This window comes from Musa acuminata, chromosome BXJ1-2 (assembly GCF_036884655.1).
Source record: "Musa acuminata AAA Group cultivar baxijiao chromosome BXJ1-2, Cavendish_Baxijiao_AAA, whole genome shotgun sequence".
Taxonomy (NCBI): Eukaryota; Viridiplantae; Streptophyta; class Magnoliopsida; order Zingiberales; family Musaceae; genus Musa; species Musa acuminata.
This window is the reverse complement of record NC_088328.1, coordinates 28794463-28813080: the sequence shown is the minus strand read 5'-3', so window position 1 is coordinate 28813080 and position 18618 is coordinate 28794463. Positions and strand designations below refer to the sequence as shown.

General features: G+C 38.3%; 2 protein-coding genes across 2 annotated transcripts; one reads left to right on the top strand and one right to left on the bottom strand.

Moving 5' to 3' along the window:
* The first annotated feature begins 1675 nt into the window (after positions 1 to 1675).
* Positions 1676 to 5040, top strand: LOC135607925 (protein CHUP1, chloroplastic-like). Its single transcript, XM_065100161.1, has 4 exons — positions 1676 to 2384; positions 2537 to 2610; positions 2693 to 3424; positions 3747 to 5040. Exons 1-4 carry the CDS (start codon positions 2171 to 2173, stop codon positions 4689 to 4691), a joined length of 1965 nt encoding a protein of 654 aa, XP_064956233.1. The 5' UTR covers positions 1676 to 2170; the 3' UTR covers positions 4692 to 5040.
* Positions 5041 to 7797: 2757 nt separating this feature from the next.
* On the bottom strand, positions 7798 to 13487 carry LOC135607920 (beta-galactosidase-like). The gene is made up of 18 exons (XM_065100150.1): positions 12999 to 13487; positions 12793 to 12888; positions 12543 to 12655; positions 12377 to 12443; positions 12171 to 12263; positions 11881 to 12027; positions 11369 to 11457; positions 11139 to 11244; positions 10955 to 11042; positions 10458 to 10576; positions 10205 to 10369; positions 9754 to 9923; positions 9543 to 9652; positions 9340 to 9449; positions 8992 to 9102; positions 8813 to 8914; positions 8488 to 8693; positions 7798 to 8384 (listed from the first exon to the last, which is right to left on the bottom strand). The coding sequence occupies exons 1-18, from the start codon at positions 13209 to 13211 to the stop codon at positions 8273 to 8275; spliced, it is 2217 nt and encodes a 738-aa protein (XP_064956222.1). The 5' UTR covers positions 13212 to 13487; the 3' UTR covers positions 7798 to 8272.
* Positions 13488 to 18618: the final 5131 nt, after the last annotated feature.

Here is an 18618-nt window from a genome sequence, read left to right as displayed (position 1 = left end):
CCTTTGGGCAATTGGGTTCAAATGTTTGTATTCATGATCATGCCATGGGATAAACATTCAAACCATGCACTACTTAGTTGTTCTTCTGGAACAAAACAAATCTTAGTGAAGTGCCATTACACATACAATGATTCAATGGACCAATTGAGCACGAAGCAGAGGTCATGCCTAAGCAAATTGACAGACTGTAGAAACTAGAAGACTTATGAAATCCTCACAAATGAACTACATTCCATTCCTTTGTGTTAAGGATATGAATTAGTAATTTTTCTTCTTCGGTTCCGAGAGAATAGTCCTCGTTCATTCTGCATGAAACTCAAACAGACTCATGAGCTTTTACATTAGAAATTTAGCTCGTTACTCATGGCTAATTATATATTATCCCATCTAATTAGATCTCTTTAGTATTTCGGTCTCGATATTTTAAAAATTATATTAAAAATTATATAATTATAAAAATAAAATATTTAACCTCATTTATCCTAACGTCGTTAATTTTATCGATGAAAGATATAGCGGGTGCATGAATGATACCAAAACGATAGATAAAAAGATAATTTCAATGATGATGATGGGCTAATTACATATTATCCCTTGTAGTTATACCTCTTTAGCATACCAATCCTTAAATTTAAAAAAATTATATTGAAATCCCTATAGGTATGAAAGCGAAATATTTAATCTCATTTATTCTAACGTAGATGGTTTTACCGATAAAAGATATAGTACGTGATAGCACATGAATCATACGAAAATAATGGACAAAAAGGTAATTCAACAGTAATGACAAATGATGGCACCATAGTGGTTGTTATGATAATGGTCGATGATAATGACGTGATGGTCGACCTTGTCGATATCGATCTGAATATCGACTACGAGATGGTAAGTGAGGCATTTGCATCGCAAACGATGAGGAGAGAGGAGGTAAATGAGACAGAATCACATGATGTATCTTCCGTCGGTAAATTTGATACTATTATGATAAATGGGGTTAAATATTTTATTTTTATAACTATAAAATTTTTAATATATATTTTTTAAACATAGAGATCATGATACTAAATAGGTCTAACTATATGAGATAATATGTAATTAGTCCATCATCATTGTTGAAATTATCATTTTGTTTATTACTTTTTTGTTATTTATACATGTGCCTATATCTTCCGTCAGTAAAGTCAATCATATTAGGATAAATAAAATTAAATATTTTATTTTTTATCACTAGAAAGATTTCAATACAGATTTTTAAAATCTAGCACTAAAGAGGTTTAGCTAATTAGTTCCATTACTCAGTCTACATTACTGATTTTACATGATATCAATAAGTCTCGACAAGCAAGCAAGCAAACCAGCTCACATCGGACAAACCTTCTACTTATACTGATAGGTCGCTGATGGAAAGTGGGGAGGAATAGCACATTAAAAAAATGCCTTAAACATGTAACACATTTATTCAATGATTCACATGAATTATACATTGGAGAAGAGCTGAAAACTTCTTCCTTTCTCCCCTCAAAAGCCCTTCAAATCATGAAAACTTCCGTGTAACATGTGACAGCATGGAGTCTTCTCATTATCCTATGCAATAAAGGAAGCAACATAGGATGATGTGGCATGGAACAAAAGCTTTTGCAAGCACAAGAAAACATGAGCTAACACAAAACACAAGCTTTGCCATAAGACAAAGCAAAGCACTGAAGAAGTCAGTCTAAAGCTCCCACCTTTCTTCACCGAGAGGCCAAAATATAGTCCCCCAAAATGTACAGATATGCTATCTTCACTCAATTGTCTCACCTGATCGGCCACCTTTCTTGTGATTGGAGAGGACTGTGGCCGTGAAAGCGGGCCTCATTAGTCAAAGACCGGCAGGTGAGCGCTAAGAGTTGTTTAAATGGGTGCAAACAATACTGCTTAGCAGACCCTCCGGCGATCGCCAGTCCATTACGACTTCGGGTCTTCGTTCTCCACCTTCCTGTCGCCCTCGGCGGAAGCCAAAGAAACGCCAACGTCGCCTCGGAGGCTGAGAATCTCAAGAAGTACTGAGGTGTAGGATCGAAGTGTAGGAGATGACTCAAAAGGAGGAGTCGCCTTTCCCTCTCTCCTTCTCGTTTTGAGGGGAGCGGAAGCGGGTGCCTGTTCAAAGGTAGCGTCTTGGAGCGGAGAGATGAGCGCGGGGACAGATAATGCGGCGGCTGATGGCGGTCGTAGATGTGGTGAGCAGATGGAGTTGGTGGTGAGAGGAAAGAGGGACGTGAAGCCTATGTTCGTCAGGGTCGGCATCGCCATTGCTCTCTCCTTGGCCGGCTTCGTCGTGTCCCAGCTCCGGCCCCGCCCACGCCCTTCCCTTCGTCCGCCTTCTCGTCGGCCCTCGCCCTCAGGTTCTTTTCATCCATCTGCGGTTTTATCGAGATTTGAATTTTTTGTCAGTCTGACGTGAGAAATTGGTGAGCTATAAAAACCAGTGATAGAAAATTGTCTTGGACTACATCTGATGATGAATTTCCATTATCCTTTTTCCTTTCTTAAACAGCTGCTGCAGAGTCGAAATCAGGTGGGCAGGATAGCGGCGGTTGCCTCCAACAGGAAGTCGGCACCCTGAAAACTGTAAGTTTTGGGAAGCCTTTATGTTATTTATCGCCATGTTCATTAATTTGCTTTGTTTTAATTTAGCCTTTATGTTTATAAGGAAGAGGATTTGATGGACATTATCAATGGCACCGCCATCACTGCCACAGGCGAAGAAGCAGGCTTTCTCTTGCCTGGATTTGACGATCTTGTAATGCAAGAATTTGATGTGACAAGGAAGGACCTGGAAACCACCCCAATTACCACCATGCCTGAGAAACCTGTGATGCAAGAAAGGGCCATGATGGAGCAAGAGATTACAAATCTTAAGGAGTTGGTTTTGTCCCTACAGGAGAGGGAGAGGTGTCTTGAGCAACAGTTGTTGGATTACCATGGACTGAAAGGGCAAGAAGCTGTTGTGAGAGAACTTGTGAATCGATTGAAGATTAGTTCGATGGAGGCTAAGTTGTACATGTTAAAGATTGAGTCTTTGCAGGCTGACAACCAGAGGCTACAAGCTCAGCTGGAGGACTATGCGAAAGCAATTAGTGAGCTTGATGCTGCAAGGGAACATATTAAGCTTTTGGATGAGAAGTTGGAATCAGATAGGGACAAGGAAAAAGAGATAATGGTCTCCCTTCACCAGAGAATCAGTTCGTTACAGCAAAGGGAGCAGAAAAATGTGGAGAATGATGCAGAGGTCAAAAGCAAGTTGAAGAAGTTGGAGGAACTGGAACATGAGTCCATGGATCTCAGAACAATCAACTCAAGGTTGGCAGAGGAGAATTCAGACTTGGCGAGGAAGTTGAAATCCACACAAAATACTGCATCTGCAGTTCGTGAGGATGCAAAGGTCTGTCTCTGTTCTTCTTCCTTTTGAGTAGACTGCTACAAAACCATTGCTTATTTTGCTTCATCAAACCCGCTAATTGTTCATGTATTAACATACCGTAAAAACATATTCAAGTAACTGTTGTCAACTGCTGTAACTAGATGGTTTTGTATTCTTATATAATCCAAATTTGTCTCATGTTGCTTCTCCTATTGACCTGTTCAAACCCTTCATCTGTTGCCATTGTTTGAGCATCATGTTGGCATGCACTATGATGCTTCTGCTGCTAATTATTTACTTGAAGCACATGTTGATAGCATAAACCAATTGTAATTCACTGCAGGCAGAAGCATTGGAGGAAGCCAACCACTTCAGGAAGGCGAATGAAAAATTGATGGAGGAGATTGAACAGCTCCAAATTGATTGGTGCACTGATGTTGAGGAGCTAGTGTATCTTCGATGGGTAAATGCTTGCTTAAGGTACGAGCTGAAGAATCACCAGCTACCTTCAGAAGAAACACTTGCAAGAGATCTTAGCAAGAGTTTGAGTGTTAAATCCAAAAAGAAGGCCAAACAACTTATACTGGAATATGCCAATTTGGGTGCTGATGAAAAAAGTTCGAATTATTTTGAAGTCAACTCAAATTATTCTTCTTCTTCACAAGCATCTGCCGGAGAACCTGAAGATACATCAATTGACAACTCATCCTTGGTAAAACATGGTAGTTCAAATAAAGCAAAGTTTCTTAACAAACTTAAGAAGCTAGTGTTAGGAAAAGGCAAGCACAGCAAGAAAGTTTCAGCCGTAGATAAAACTACAAGCTCTGGAAGTTCCGAAAGAAGAGCATCTTTCTCGACCTGTTCTTTTGACGATGTCATTGGAATGGATTCATATGATAGCTCATCATCATGCATGATAGAGAAAGTGGCTGCAGTGAATTCATTGGCAGGAACAGAAGCACAAACAGTTGAAGGACAATGTAATAAAGATGTTTTCTCTCAAGATAACTCTAGGCTCTCTTTAGACATTCAAAGGTTGCAGGAGCTTTATCTGGAAGAAGAAATGGAGGAAAAAGGCCTGCTTTGTAGAAGGGATTGTGCAACATCTTGTGATTATATGAAAATATCCTTTTTAGAACATTCATTAATCAGTTGTGAAAGGAATCCTCTTGATCAAGAAAAAGCTTACATTCCTGAGAAAGTTGAGCTGAAAAAGTATGCAGATGCTTTGAGAAGCTCAAGAGGGATACCCAAATTAAATAGAAGATCAGCATCTTCTAGATATTGATGCCAGTATATTTCATCACGGAGTATTAGTTGTCCAAACACAGCTGAAGTATCTGGATCCCAGCAGAGTAGATGCTTGTGTTTTGCCAGTAAAATATTGAAATCATGAATACAAATGTTGTCAAATTTGTAGATTTCTTTCTACAATGAAATCTGAGACTCTTATATGCATACAATTGCATTTTTTACCTTTATTGCCAATGCAGTTGTTACTCATTTGGGCTTGTTGATTGATAATCTGTGGCTCTAAGATGGATTCAGTTCCGTCCTTCTACGGAATCAGACTAACTTTCGAGAATATGTATGTGATATTGAGACCAGTTAGATGAATGCTTTTTTTGGGCACTTTAGATACTCCTAGGTATCATTTCTGTAAAATTCTTAGATGCATTTTCTTCTTTCAGTTCCACAATCGTTGATCACAAATACAATTTATATGCATCAAATATCATTCAATTGCAGCAGAGATTTACTGGTTTGGAGGATTGTTTGGACAACTTGACTTGGCCTGGCTGCTGAGACAGTTATTTTTCTCATGTTTTCCTGTGAATTATGAAGGATATATCCAGGACAGAGAAGTAGTTTGAAACCAAATCAAGAGAGTTAATGATTAATACATAATAGTTTATGTATTTATGATAGTATAGTGATGAATGTCTTCCAAATTATTCTATTACTGTCATCTATTGCAGAAGAAACTTTAAATATCTAAAGAATGGTTCTTCTGTCCAGTGCCATATATTTTAGGATTTCCTAAGCTTTCTAGTTATTGAAAATGTAATTATATGCATCTTGCTTGTGGACTTTGAAACCCTTACAGTTGGGAAATAATGCTTGTAACTTCTGAGAGAAGTTACACAAGAAATTGGGATACTATGGTACTGTAATATGGCTGTACCATATGTTAGTATGCATTTTATTTATATTAATCATGATTATGTTAAGCGTTACACTGAATGGCTTCTTTGCTAATATCCCAATTCACCACTGTTGGTTTTTTCACTTTAGAACCAAGAGGCACTATGCTGCACCTTTTCATTGAGTTCTAGGTTGTTGTAAGTTGTAATTGGCAGTTTAACTGCCACCCCTTTTTTAAATGCTGAATGATACTTTAGCATCTGCTTCTAGTGAACTTATATTATATCTAGTAAATGGAAGAGATGGTTCTCTTTTAGCAAGTTCTCTTTCTTTAGCTTTTAGCTAGTTCTCTTTTTTTGGTATATTTTGTGCTGATGATATTGATGTACTGTATGCACAAGAAGAAACTGATGCATTACAGGTTCTCTGTTTAAATAGTTTAGATTCTGGTGCTTGATGCAATGACTTGTTATGGAGGTTGAGGAGCATTATATTTCACATGTTTCATTTTCCCCATATTTCAATTTCCAGACTCTAAGATTATATTTCACCTTATACAAAAGATTAGTTGTAAAATATGATCTGTGTCTATGCCTAGTAGTTAGCATCCTTCTTCATTTCAGAAAGAGATTCTGGATTTAAATCCTTGTGTAAGTTGTAGCCAGATATTTGACCTAAGTAATTCTCTTAAGCAAGGAATCAACCCTATTATCTCAATTTCCAAAAGCACTTTAGTTACCAGGAACAGTGACAAGATTTGGAGTTATGTAAAGTTGAAGCAGAATGACTATTTATTCACTATTATATCACAATCATAAGGAAAAACTGTGTAGCAATTGTATCCCTCGATGAGAGATCAGTGGTTGTGCATGATACTATGACAGCACAAGTTGGAGAAGCACAAGATATGGAATAAGGAATAGAGAGAGAGAGAGAGAGAGAGAGAGAGAGAGAGAGAGAGAGAGAGACTTGGCATAAACTATACAAGGCTTACTCATATGACCAAAAGGCCTACCTCTATTTCCACCCTCATTCTGACTTTTAGCTACAAGAACAGATTCCCTCATCTAGTGAGTAATGATAGATTTATGAAAATAGCATCAACTACAGATTATGAGTTTAGAAGTTTAGAGTCAGTATATTATAATTTATACTACACCCGGGATATGTTTAAAGATATAATAGAATCAGAAATGAGCATAAATGGGACAAATTGATATCTTAAAATGAGACAATTAGCAGAATGTTCAGATCATCTCTTCTAAAGATTTTCTGATTATTATCATAGAATTCACTTTTTCGTTTTTCTAATCTTTGTTTCAGAAAAGAATAAATAAAAGTACCAAAGTTCTGAATTTATGATGACATATGATTAATGCTTCTTTGTGGTTGACAAATCCTTGTCAGCAATGCTTGATTGCTTGTCATTTTCAAATTTTTTCTGCAAAAAAATAGAGATTCTCCAAGCAGCTAAAATAAGGGCTTTTAAATCTTTATACATCAGCTTCACCTCCACATTGCAAAAGAAAACATGCAAAAGAATTTTTATTGGTGAAAACCTTCTTCTTGCCTGCCTCCCAGGATGACAGTAGATAGATAAATGACTTGGAGACCAGCTGGTCAGCCACTACCAGAATTTCTGAGCCACAACAAGGACATCAATTAACATCTTCTTGGAGGGACATAGAAAAGAAACCAAGTCGCATGGATTCCTTGAAAGCTACTGAGCATCCAATGCATCCATCCCACTCCAACAAATTATGTTGCCTCAAGAAAATTTTCATTTTTCAAGGAGTAGAAAAGAGCCATGGGGCCCTTCTGTTCTTTGTCTATCATCATTGAACTGCCTGCTGATCTCTGAACTACTCAACCACCAAAAGAGAACCACTGTTTGGTTTGGTGTATCAGAGCATAGTTAATATTTCATTTAATTAGTCCTTAAGAGGATAGTTAGGCTACTGACCAACCACCCCACCAAAACCATGTGGTGTTCAAGTCTCATAGTTCTTTGAAGGCTACTGTATGATGCATATAGGACTGCTACACAACAAAATAATTTTCAAACAGGTCAATTCTATATCTTGATATATCAACTTTGTAAATGCCATCAGAATTGTCTCTTCAAAGGATTAATATTCTTACAAGCTTTCCTGTATATCAAACAGGCAGCACATCTCAAGCAATATCTTCATAGTTTATGGTTTTGAAGCACAAGCATGTAGGAAACATCCATCGGGCATCAGTATTCATTGCACATTGAAAGATAAAGGTAGTATATCATGAATCATAGTCCTTACAAGCTTAAGTAGTATAAAAGCAATGCTTGGTTATTGCAATAACAAGACCAACCATTCAACTCTGTAGACATTTAAATCTGACCCCTTCAGAATATAAACCGACAGTTTGCTACCACCAATTCTTATATGTCCACACATGGACTCAAACATTATATTCAGAGTCTCATGTGCAGTATAATGCTAAATGTTACCGATATTACTATTGACAAGCCATGTTGAACATGCTAATATAGGTACACTTGTTGAAACTTAACCAGGCAATACCTTCTTTGTCAGTGGCTGCAGTTCCTGCATCTCCACTAATCACAATAACTCATGAAACTTTGTTTTATGGATGACATAGAAGAATACTATCTTATCTTATTTATTTTAACTTAATCACCCCTCTGCAGCTATTATCTGCAGATAGCTTCAGCAACAAGCCTGTTCATATGGCTGTTCTTTTTACCAGGTTGATGCCTGTTGGATTACCACCCCACTCTTCAAACACAACCAAAAGGTTTCCAGTTGGTTTTAGCCAGGAGCGAGGAACATGATACCTGAGATTGAAATCACTATTCAGTCATTTACTTGATTTTGCATAATTTTAGATGTTCATAAACCGGATACTTGATCAGGTAGAGAAGAGTGCCGATCTCTTACCATTTTTGTGTAGACTCTCCACATTTAGTTTGGCATTTCTTCTCACTGTATGTGCCATGGTAATCACAACCACCACAAGAACCATATGCTTTGTAGGCAGGCCAGTAGCGACCAATGCTCTGTCCATTGATCCACGCTTCACCTTTACCCATGCTACTCATATCTAATGCCAATGGCTCATTCCCAGCTGGAGCATTGAAGAAAGCCTGGAAGATGACAAAGATTAACACAATGTTAATCATGAAGAAGCTGATGACAGGAAAATGCACTTTAGGAGATTATCTTTCCGCATTGCAAGTTCGTCTGCGGTCTGCGGTACACTAACCTTGTACCAAGTCAAGGGCTGATTTATAGATGCACCTCCCCACTCAACTGAAGAACTGCCACTAATTGTGTGAAGATTCAAAGATTCACCTCTCAGACCAATCTGCAAACACACACACACATGAAACTTGCTAACTTGCAAGTCCTAGGAAGAAACTAAGTTGTGCACATTTGAAAAACCTGGTAAGTCCATTTCTGAGATGTAAGATCTATCCTTCCTTCATTAAGACCTTCCAGTGTCACTGGACCAAGAATACCAACATTCCATGTCTCAAAATGATTACCAACATTCTGAAACAAATCAGAAAGAGACAAAATAAGATCACCAGATTTTCTGCAATGAGATTTGCTATAGACAAGATGAAAAGGTTTCATTCATGTCCCCACAAAATATCATGTATATTGCTATAGAACTTGAGAAATGGTTAGTTATCATATTCTTTTTATGTTATATGTTTGAAAATTAAACTTTGTGGAAAATCTGAAATTCTGGTACTCCATGAAAATTTTCCAAACAAATGTACTCACAGGTAGACCAACAGCTACACTTAAAATTGAGATTTTGTTGCTTCCTGCCCATAATTTCACATTTCCTGTATAAGTCAGTTTCGGGCTGTCTAAACCACCATAGACAGTTCCTGCCAAACATGGAATTTAAGTGAATTATTGGAGCCACGTCGAATATTAGGCATATTTTCAAATATAATTATCCATAAGCCAAAGCTACTAACCAGCCTTCTGTCCATTGATGAAAACATGCATAGCATGACCTGCAGACATCACAGTAAGAACAGGGTTCTGGCCATTCTTCAAAAAATTCTCATTTCGGCCAATGTCAATGCTGCAAACAGAAAAAAGTGAGGTATTAACTTCTGGAGGTTAGTGATTTTAATATAACTAACAGCGAGTGAAAGTCACGAATGTAATGAGTTAGCTACTCACGATGTAGTGTACCACAGGTAGTCTGTCCGGTCCCATGTCATGCTTATCTGTTCCACTAACCCATTTTTCGTGAATGAGTTATCATCTAATGAATTGGTCTCTTCACTGAAGGACATCCAAGAAAACTTGCCAACCGGTGACATTTTCACCTGTGATGTCTGAGCTCCTACCTGTATCATAATTTGTATACTGGTGTTAAGAATTCTTGAGATTGCAACCATGGGAGTATTCTTTTTAATTCTAATATTAAAATAGAAACCAAGGACTCTTACAACCAAAACTTAAAACTAATAGAATAAACTTTCGGATGCCTTGAAAGAATTAGCGAGTATAAAATTCTTTCAAACCAAGAAATAAATAACTCAGAATAGAGAGGTGAGTTGGTGGTGCAAAAACAAGAATAGAATGTGAAGGCAACCATGAACAACAATAAATATCAGAAATTTCTCACCCTTGCAGTGTTGAATACTGCAGTTTTGCAGTCAGGAAGGATACTGATGGACCAAGGTGGAATATCATATTTCTTTCCATTGTAAGTAACTATTGCAGATGATTTTGGGTTGTAGTTAGAGAGGAATGCAGCACAAGCACCGGACTTTAATCTGAAGACATGTGCCTGGAAGTAATTGAATATAGAATTAGTTCCAATGTCCAAAAATTGGAAATACTTCTGCTAGTTGTACAGCAACACATAAGAGATGAACCTGCTCATAATTTCCAAGTTTTGTCACAGTGGCATCTGCTGATACAAGAGCTGGTTCACACATCTTGATAGCTTTATGCATGTCCCTCAGATGACCCCATTTTGGTTGCCTTAGGAGACCTGGTAAAGAGTACAAAAATTGGTAAACATTAGCCAAAGGAAATTAAAATTGGGCATCGAACTGAGCTCTATTGCATATATTCGGTCGCATGATCAGATCCGAAAGAAGATATTTTTGTGATACAATTGCACGGTCATAACGTTATAAGTGTTTGACCAATAAGTGAAGTATACAATACAATAGCATCCTTTGGTAAGAGTTTTTTGCATTGAATCACAAGCATGTTAAGCTCTAACAATGTACACCAAATGGTTGGTAGATGATTCAGTCAACTACAAATTTTTTTCCACATCAAATGCAAGAGCTCATATACAGGCATATTTGTCATAAGACAACTATATTGTAAAAATATCACTACCAGGAGTGAAGCTACATACCATATTCATCAATTGGGGCATCATAGTCATAGCTTGTTGAAATAAATGGACCACCAGCAGTCCTACCAAAGTTTGTTCCTCCATGGTACTGGAGTTAACAGAAACATGAAAATGCTAATATTCAGAGACTATGTAGAAATTTAATTACTGAGAGAAATGTGGATTAAAATATTCAACTTCTCACCATATAGTAGTTAACGAAGGATCCACCTTTCTGTATAAACCTTGCAACTGCAAAAGCTAAGTCCTCAACAGGCCTTTCAGGAACTGGCCCTCCGAAAGCAGTGTACCTGTTTTCACAATTAGATCGAATAAATACACTAAGCTGTAGATTGACTGACTTCTTGCAAAATACATATGTGTTCAAATATAACAAAGAGTCGAGCTGAACTAATTGTCCAAGGGAAAAGTTACCAGGCAGTCCAAGCTTCTGTCCACAAAGTAGGCTTATATGGCTTGTTTGGTGAGAAATTATCACAGTAGAAACCATTACAGGTATTGATCTGTAAATTTAAAATCCAAGAATAAGATTACAGGAAGAGATATACATATACATATAAATATATATATGTTATATGTTAAATTAGTTTCATTGCATCACAAATTATTCCCTAACACATAAGCTTGGACCTCAACAAGAACATAGGAAAACTGTTGGTGTAACAAAGTGATTTAGTTGGTGTAATCAGGTATTACATATGCTTAAGCAATTTCAGTTGGTATATAAAATCAAAGAAAGTAATGTTGAATGTGACAGGGTAACAAGGAATATGAATCTAGTTTTCTCCTCGATGTGACAAATCATGAGAATCGAAAGCTCAAGGCATGTGCATTGGGGCCTCACTGCTTGCAACCTATTCGAGTTGATAAACAGTGCACCAAACATGAAAATTCAATGAATGAACAACGTCTCCTTTAGAACTTACAACTGGATCAGGAGCATCATCTTGTTTGCACATGACCCAGGGCACGCCGGTATTGAGGCCAACTGCCATGTGAGCAGCCCAGCTTGCGTAATTCTTTGCTACACCACCACCGTAATAATCCTCAAGTGGACCATATTCATTTTCGATCTGCTCAAATCAGGCACAAAACATGGAAGAACAGGAAAATGCATTAGAAGAGAAGTACAATACTTTATGTCGATTTCTCCTGTTTGTCTGGTTACATTGGCTAACAAACCAATGCAACAAAATCGAAAATGGTTCAATGCTACCTGAGAGAGGATTATGGGGCCACCCTGTGATTCGAATAATCCTTCAGACTTCATCACGGAGACAATCTTTTCTGTGAATTTTGCCATTGCCGCCTTGTAGATGAACAAAGCACTGACTCAGTTCTTTGAGATCAAGCAAAGGTGGAAAGAATACATCTTTAGAACTATATGAAAAAGAAAGAATTTTTAATTTTTGAAAATTTTACCTTGAAAGGTTCATTGTCAGTCCGGAAGCTGATACCAGGAACATATTTTAGCCAGACAGGAAATCCCCTGTTTCCCCAAAGAGAAGATAAACAACAAAACCGTCAGATTGGAAGTGAAGGCATTTGATTCCGCATCTTCTTTCACGGCCGTGGATAAGAAGCTTACCCAAAATTCCATTCGGCACAAACGTATGGACCAATTCGGAGATGAACGTAGAGTCCGGCCTGCTTCACCAGCTTGACGAAGCGAACTAAGTCGTAGTTCCCTCCAAAATAGTACTGTCACCAATCAAGGAAATATCATACAAATCTAAGGTAAATTTACCGGAAACAATTAAGGCTGTTCCATTTATACTGCGAAAAAAGCAGCAGACACTGAGAAGAGAGAGATGGGGAAGGTTCAATAAGCTGCAAACCTGGCCAGGGGAGGGTTCGTGCCCATTCCAGAACACATAGGTCTGGATTACGTCCAAGCCGCCATCTTTGGCCTTCTGGATAAGATCTGGCCACATCTGGAGGCGATCCGGGGGATAAAAATCAGAGCTTTGCGCAATAAAACAGTGAAAGGCCAGCAAATAAAGGAACCAAGGAGCCACATTTCCCACAAGGGGGGAATCCGTACCTCCGGAGTGCTCCTGGGGTAGTGAATGGAACCGGAGATGAGGATTCTGCGCCTTCCGTTGATTATGAGGGCCTTGCGGTCGTAGGAAACTGAGGCATCGACTGGAGTGACGAGCCACGGCGACGACAACATTGCCGCTGCCGCCACCGCCAGTAGCAGCAGCAGCGCCGACCGTCCTTGGCCGCGTCCCACCGGTATAGGCTCGATGCCCATGATGGCCGATGAGTATTCTTGGCTTCCAAAGACTCTCCTTTTATATAGAAAGAGACAATGAGTGGAGAATTCTAGGAAATGATATTTTTGTATCTACAATATTTTGCCGCCTTCTTTTCTTTGCTTTATCTTTTATGCTATTCTTTTCTTCCCTATGCTGCTCTCCATCTTCTTCTTAACTAGAGAAGAGTTGATGAAACTATAGACTAATGGCAGCACAAATACAGAGACAGAAAGAAGGAGAGGGAAAGAAAGACTGGGGAAGCGTGGAGTGTGAGCTGGGGATGCCACTGAGGTTTAATACCGGAGGGGTGAGAGTGAGCTGAGGATTGGCGACAAAAGGTGGGTCCCATAGCCCCACAATGACATGGAGGCTTCATTCCACCACTCATGTTCTTCTCTATGGAGAAGTCCCATGAAGCTCTCTGAACCAGCCAACAGGACACTCATGAGCAGAGAAGCAATAGCTTGTTCTCTTGCTCTGTTTCCTTGTGACTTTTGATTAGCAATGTGCAAGAGATGGCATCAAGATATTGAGAAAGAAGTTGCTATATAATTCTGCTGATCTTGAGACTGTAAGCTGCCAAATCCCATCCAAAAAGGAGGAAGATAACTGCATGTTACTGACTAGTGTACAGATTAAACAGAGACAGTTCAAACACTAGAAAAAACTGCGCACTGAACGAGGAGGCAATGCATGAGTTGTTGAGTAGGAAAATTAACCTTTGTCACTAATCACTGAGATTATATACATAAGAATTGGTGCATAAATGGAGAAACAGGAAGTTTCCATAGTTTTTGTATCTGATTCACTCTTGGATTGAGTGAACAGAGCCTTTTTATGTTGATGCTTTAGAACTCTGGATCAATATTTTCTTTATCAGTATGTTTTATAAGAGCTTCAGCATTAATCTGTTAATTTTTATTTGGGTAACTCAAGTAGCTGTCTTATCCTGTGATTCACACATCTTGGTTTGATGCTCATGCTGCAAGCTTTGGTCATCAGTCACTTCAAAAGGATTACAGCTCGTTTGGCACAACTCTAGCTTTGCCTGTATGTAAAGCAGGCATCAAGTGTCTTGAAGAAGACATTGCACCAACTCAAACAAGAATCAAACTTGCTAGGCTGCAAAATATTGTAGGTCTCCTGTCTGTATGGTATCAGTTTCCTGCTAATATAATCTTGTGTGGTCCATTGTTTCAATGTACATGGCATCGGCATCAGACTTTGGAGTGATTGTCTTATTTTGGTCTTTTTCTATTTATGCATACAAAATGAGGTATTAAACTCATCAGTATACTCATTGTCTTAGACTCCTAAGACACAAAAGGGTACAACAGCTGCTAATCATATCAACAACTTATTAAGACCATCCCCTTGTGATCTTTCATATTAACACCAGCAAAAGCTAGGTGAATTGGTTGTAGTTTAATTCATCAATAAACACTTGGACTATCCATTATGCTAGCTTCTACATCTAATGATGGTGTGAAATCAAGGTAGCTAATTCTGTGAGATATCTACCTACTTGGGTGACCAAACTTGATTTTAATCAGACCTACTTTGTCATGCTGTAAAACTAGATACTAAAATCTAAATAGACTTGCAGAAACACCCAATAATCTTCTCTTTTCTTCTTTCTTGTGGAACCTTTCCTCATGCATTGTACATGCATATTTGTTGCATCTTTATATAGCTCCTAGTCCTTCATATTCCTCAGTTGTTGAGTCCATATTGTTAGGAAGGAGGGTAGCTCAGCATAAATCACAGGTCCCACTGCAGCAACACTTGCAAAAGTGGTGCTCCCTCACCTCCCTCTGTGGGGATACCATAACAACTCAATCAACACATGTGATGCTACAAATCATGCATCTTAATGTGGTCATACTACCTAATTTTCCGAAGATCGAAGACTTATTTATGCCATGATCAACAATAGGAGCTTCCTTGAGACAGCTGCCTCAACTACCATAATATTTAAACCTTTGTTTCTTTTGAGTCCATCAATTGAAGCACTACTAGATTCTTAGTTGTCTTCCTACTGATGCCTTCCAAAAGCCAAGTAATATAAAGTTTTGGCAGTAAGATCAAAACTAGAATGATTAACTATCTTACATTTGCTAACAATTTTCATTGAGATTGGTTTTCTCATTTCAGAAGAGTTAATTTAGTAAACTGAACACTGGGCTGTGGACCATTCAAGGAAAAAGCATTGGTTGATGTGGCCAAGATAATTGGATGCTTAGGCATGCCTGTCAGTGCAAATTGATATACTATAGATACACTGAGATACAAGAGAGAGATCGAGGGAATCCCATTTCAAGGACAAGAGAAGAATAGGGTGAGAAGAAGACTACAAAAAAGTGGTCCATTTTGCTCTTTGTTTTAAGCTAGATGGAAGGCATTGTTGGTGTCACTTTCCTGTTATTGTTGAAGTACTCTGATAGGAGACTTTCCTCCATCCCCATACTCTTTCACTTTTTATATATCCAGTAGGCAGCAAAAAGCACAATGAATTATCTTACTGGAAATTTGATAAAAGGTTTTTTGGGGAGTAATAAAACCCATTAATTTAGGAAGCACTTGATAGAATTTCACATGAACTATAGCAGTGTTCTGTACAGTGAAAACTATTAAGGGTCCATATTAAGATGCAGATGATGCTACCATGCAATTAGTTATGCCACTAAAGCTAACTTTTAGGTTCAGAGGAAGAACTATGGCTAAATGAAGTATAAAATGTTGACAAGATAGTTTAATTTATCTGTTAAGAAAGTGAAAACAAATGAAACATTAGGTTATCTATGAAGATCATTCTACAACAGAAGAAAAGAGAAAGGAACAAAGAGGTCAATAGCAACTCAGCAAAGAGCTATTAATTCCCTTTGCCGACCTCTGTCATCTGGTCCCAATGTTTCTTGTATTGTTCTAAACCTCTCCAAATGCCTGGCACACTATAATTATTCAATGAAAATGTTCTTGTGTCTGTGGAATATCTAATGCATCTGACGTTATTAGGAAGGTTAAATTACCCAGAATTGATTAGTATGGGTAAAAGAAGAAGTGGTAAAGCAAGAGGTGATTCTTATTCTGAACCTGCTGGTTTCCTAGCAGCTTATTGCCTCCATATAAGTTTTGATCACAAAAGCATCATTTACAGTTCATGGGAATGATTCTTCTTCTCTTTGATAAGAAGAAGAAGAAGAAGAAGAAGAAGAAGAAGAAGAAGAAGAAGATATGAAATCTTTTCTTATCAACATAAACAGAATTCAAAAAGTGAGCTTTTTTCTTATCAACATAAACATAATTCAGAAAGTAAGCTTTTCTAAGTTATTTTAGTGAGCTTCTGTGTGCCTATCTAATTTTTCGATAGAGGCAACCATGTGTTGTCAAAAGTGAACCACCAAATGCATCTTGTCATCAATTCCTATCTCATTCGATCAAGTGAAGGTGCAAGTTCGAGCAGCAATAACACAACCTTGTTTGCACCATTACACCTCCACCTTCTCAAGACTAGCACAAAGCTCCTGTGGATATTTCTTGAGCTGTAGACCACTGATCTGTTCAGATCTGAAGACCCTCACAGAGTGCGGCATATTAGCCTCACCACACCTCACAAAGTTCAGGACCTTGACAGATCTTGCCCATCAAGCCATTCTAACCTTCTTTCTCATGAACATACCCCTTCTTGCTATATATCCAAAAAGAAATTGAAAGAAAAGGAGAAGAACCATGAGTGAACACACCATTGCAGTTTGTTGATGCTTGTTTACCATATATTTCAGATGCAATGCAAGCAAATCCATGTACATCTACATATCTTCCAGTCCCAGTCATCACCACACTCATGGTTATCTGTGTCTTTCAAGAACTAACTGTTATTAGTATCTTACCACCTCATTAAATCTCTGAAACTGATTTTGATACTTCCAGTTATATTGTCTTGAAACCGAAAAGATTGACCTGATTGCTTCCATCTATTGATCTCATCTTGAATTGTATGTTACATTAAAAGGAATGATTCTAGCATTCCTTCAGTTCAACATCCAAATAAAGGATAAAAGACATGTAGTTCAGCAAGGAATTGTAGCAATCTTTTGTTAGATATCTATATCTACTCATTAAATGTGAGTCAGCCGTCCATTGGAAGGTTCAACCACCAGACCTTAGACATCATATGCATCCAAGTTTACATGTTTTAGATCTGTGAAAGAAGCCATGACCTTTTCTTACTGAAATAGCTTGACTGCATGCCACAAAGATCATGCACTGAATTAGCGCGCTCGGTTATCAGGAAATCATCAGTTGTGTTCCTGACAACAACAAGGTAACATGGAACATATTAGGATAAGATGAATGGCTTGGCCATGACCATAGATGGCTGAGTGGCCCATGGCTGACCTTGCAGTCGATGAAACAGTATCATGTTCATCAGGATAGACACAGGAAGTCACCACCAAACATGGCTATCAAGAATAACTGATGAAGACACGGATGGCTTCTAATGCAGAGCACTGACGCTGAAAACTTTGGCCTGAATGAGTAGATCCATCCTTTCATATTAGCAGATTGATGAGGGCAAGTGCATCTTTATTCTTATGTATGTAGGGCAATATCAGTTTCCCAATTCACAGTCACAAAGAATGATGTTCTTGTGCATCTTTGATAGCAGACAGCCACCAACTTCACTGCTCTCTCTGTTCTCTCTAATTCTCCATCAGTACACTATTACAAGATAATGTGACTTCAAACTAGTGATAGCTTAGTGTTATGGTCCCAAGCCAGACATGATAGAAGCCTTTCGCTGGCCATTGTGGCATTGAGATAAGGTCTGTATGAAGGGAGAGACTTCCTACTCTTTCTTCAGAGGAAAAAGATAAGATAATGTAAGAGCTCTATCAAGAAGGAGAAGAAGAAGAGGAAATTGAACGCCAAGTGATGCAAGGTGTAGCCACCCTTTTCCTTATCCTTTCATCGTTTGAATTAGCCATACATGCAACCATCTTCTTGAGCCATAACAGCTGTTTCAGAAGTTTCATGGAGGTGTCAGCCTCATCTTGCAAGAGGATCTTTCCCTTGTACGTTGAACTATATATGATTGAGCAACAACTCAGAGTCTGGTATTGATCACAAAGGAGAATGATTCGGCTCAGTGTAAGGTTTGAAGAGCATTGAACATCTCAAACTCGTGATTGTTGAGAGGTAATAGCAATAATGCATGAATCGATCAATAATAATCTCAAACAGAGAGACTGATATGCCAGTAAGCCTCGGCTTAAATAACAGATACTGAAGCTTCAGAGCATTGAGCTCAGTATTCTTCATCAAGGAAATAGAGAACCCATTCCATTAATGAATTTGTTAGATCAAAGCAAGTAGTCAAAGAGCAGGTGATGATATCCTGTC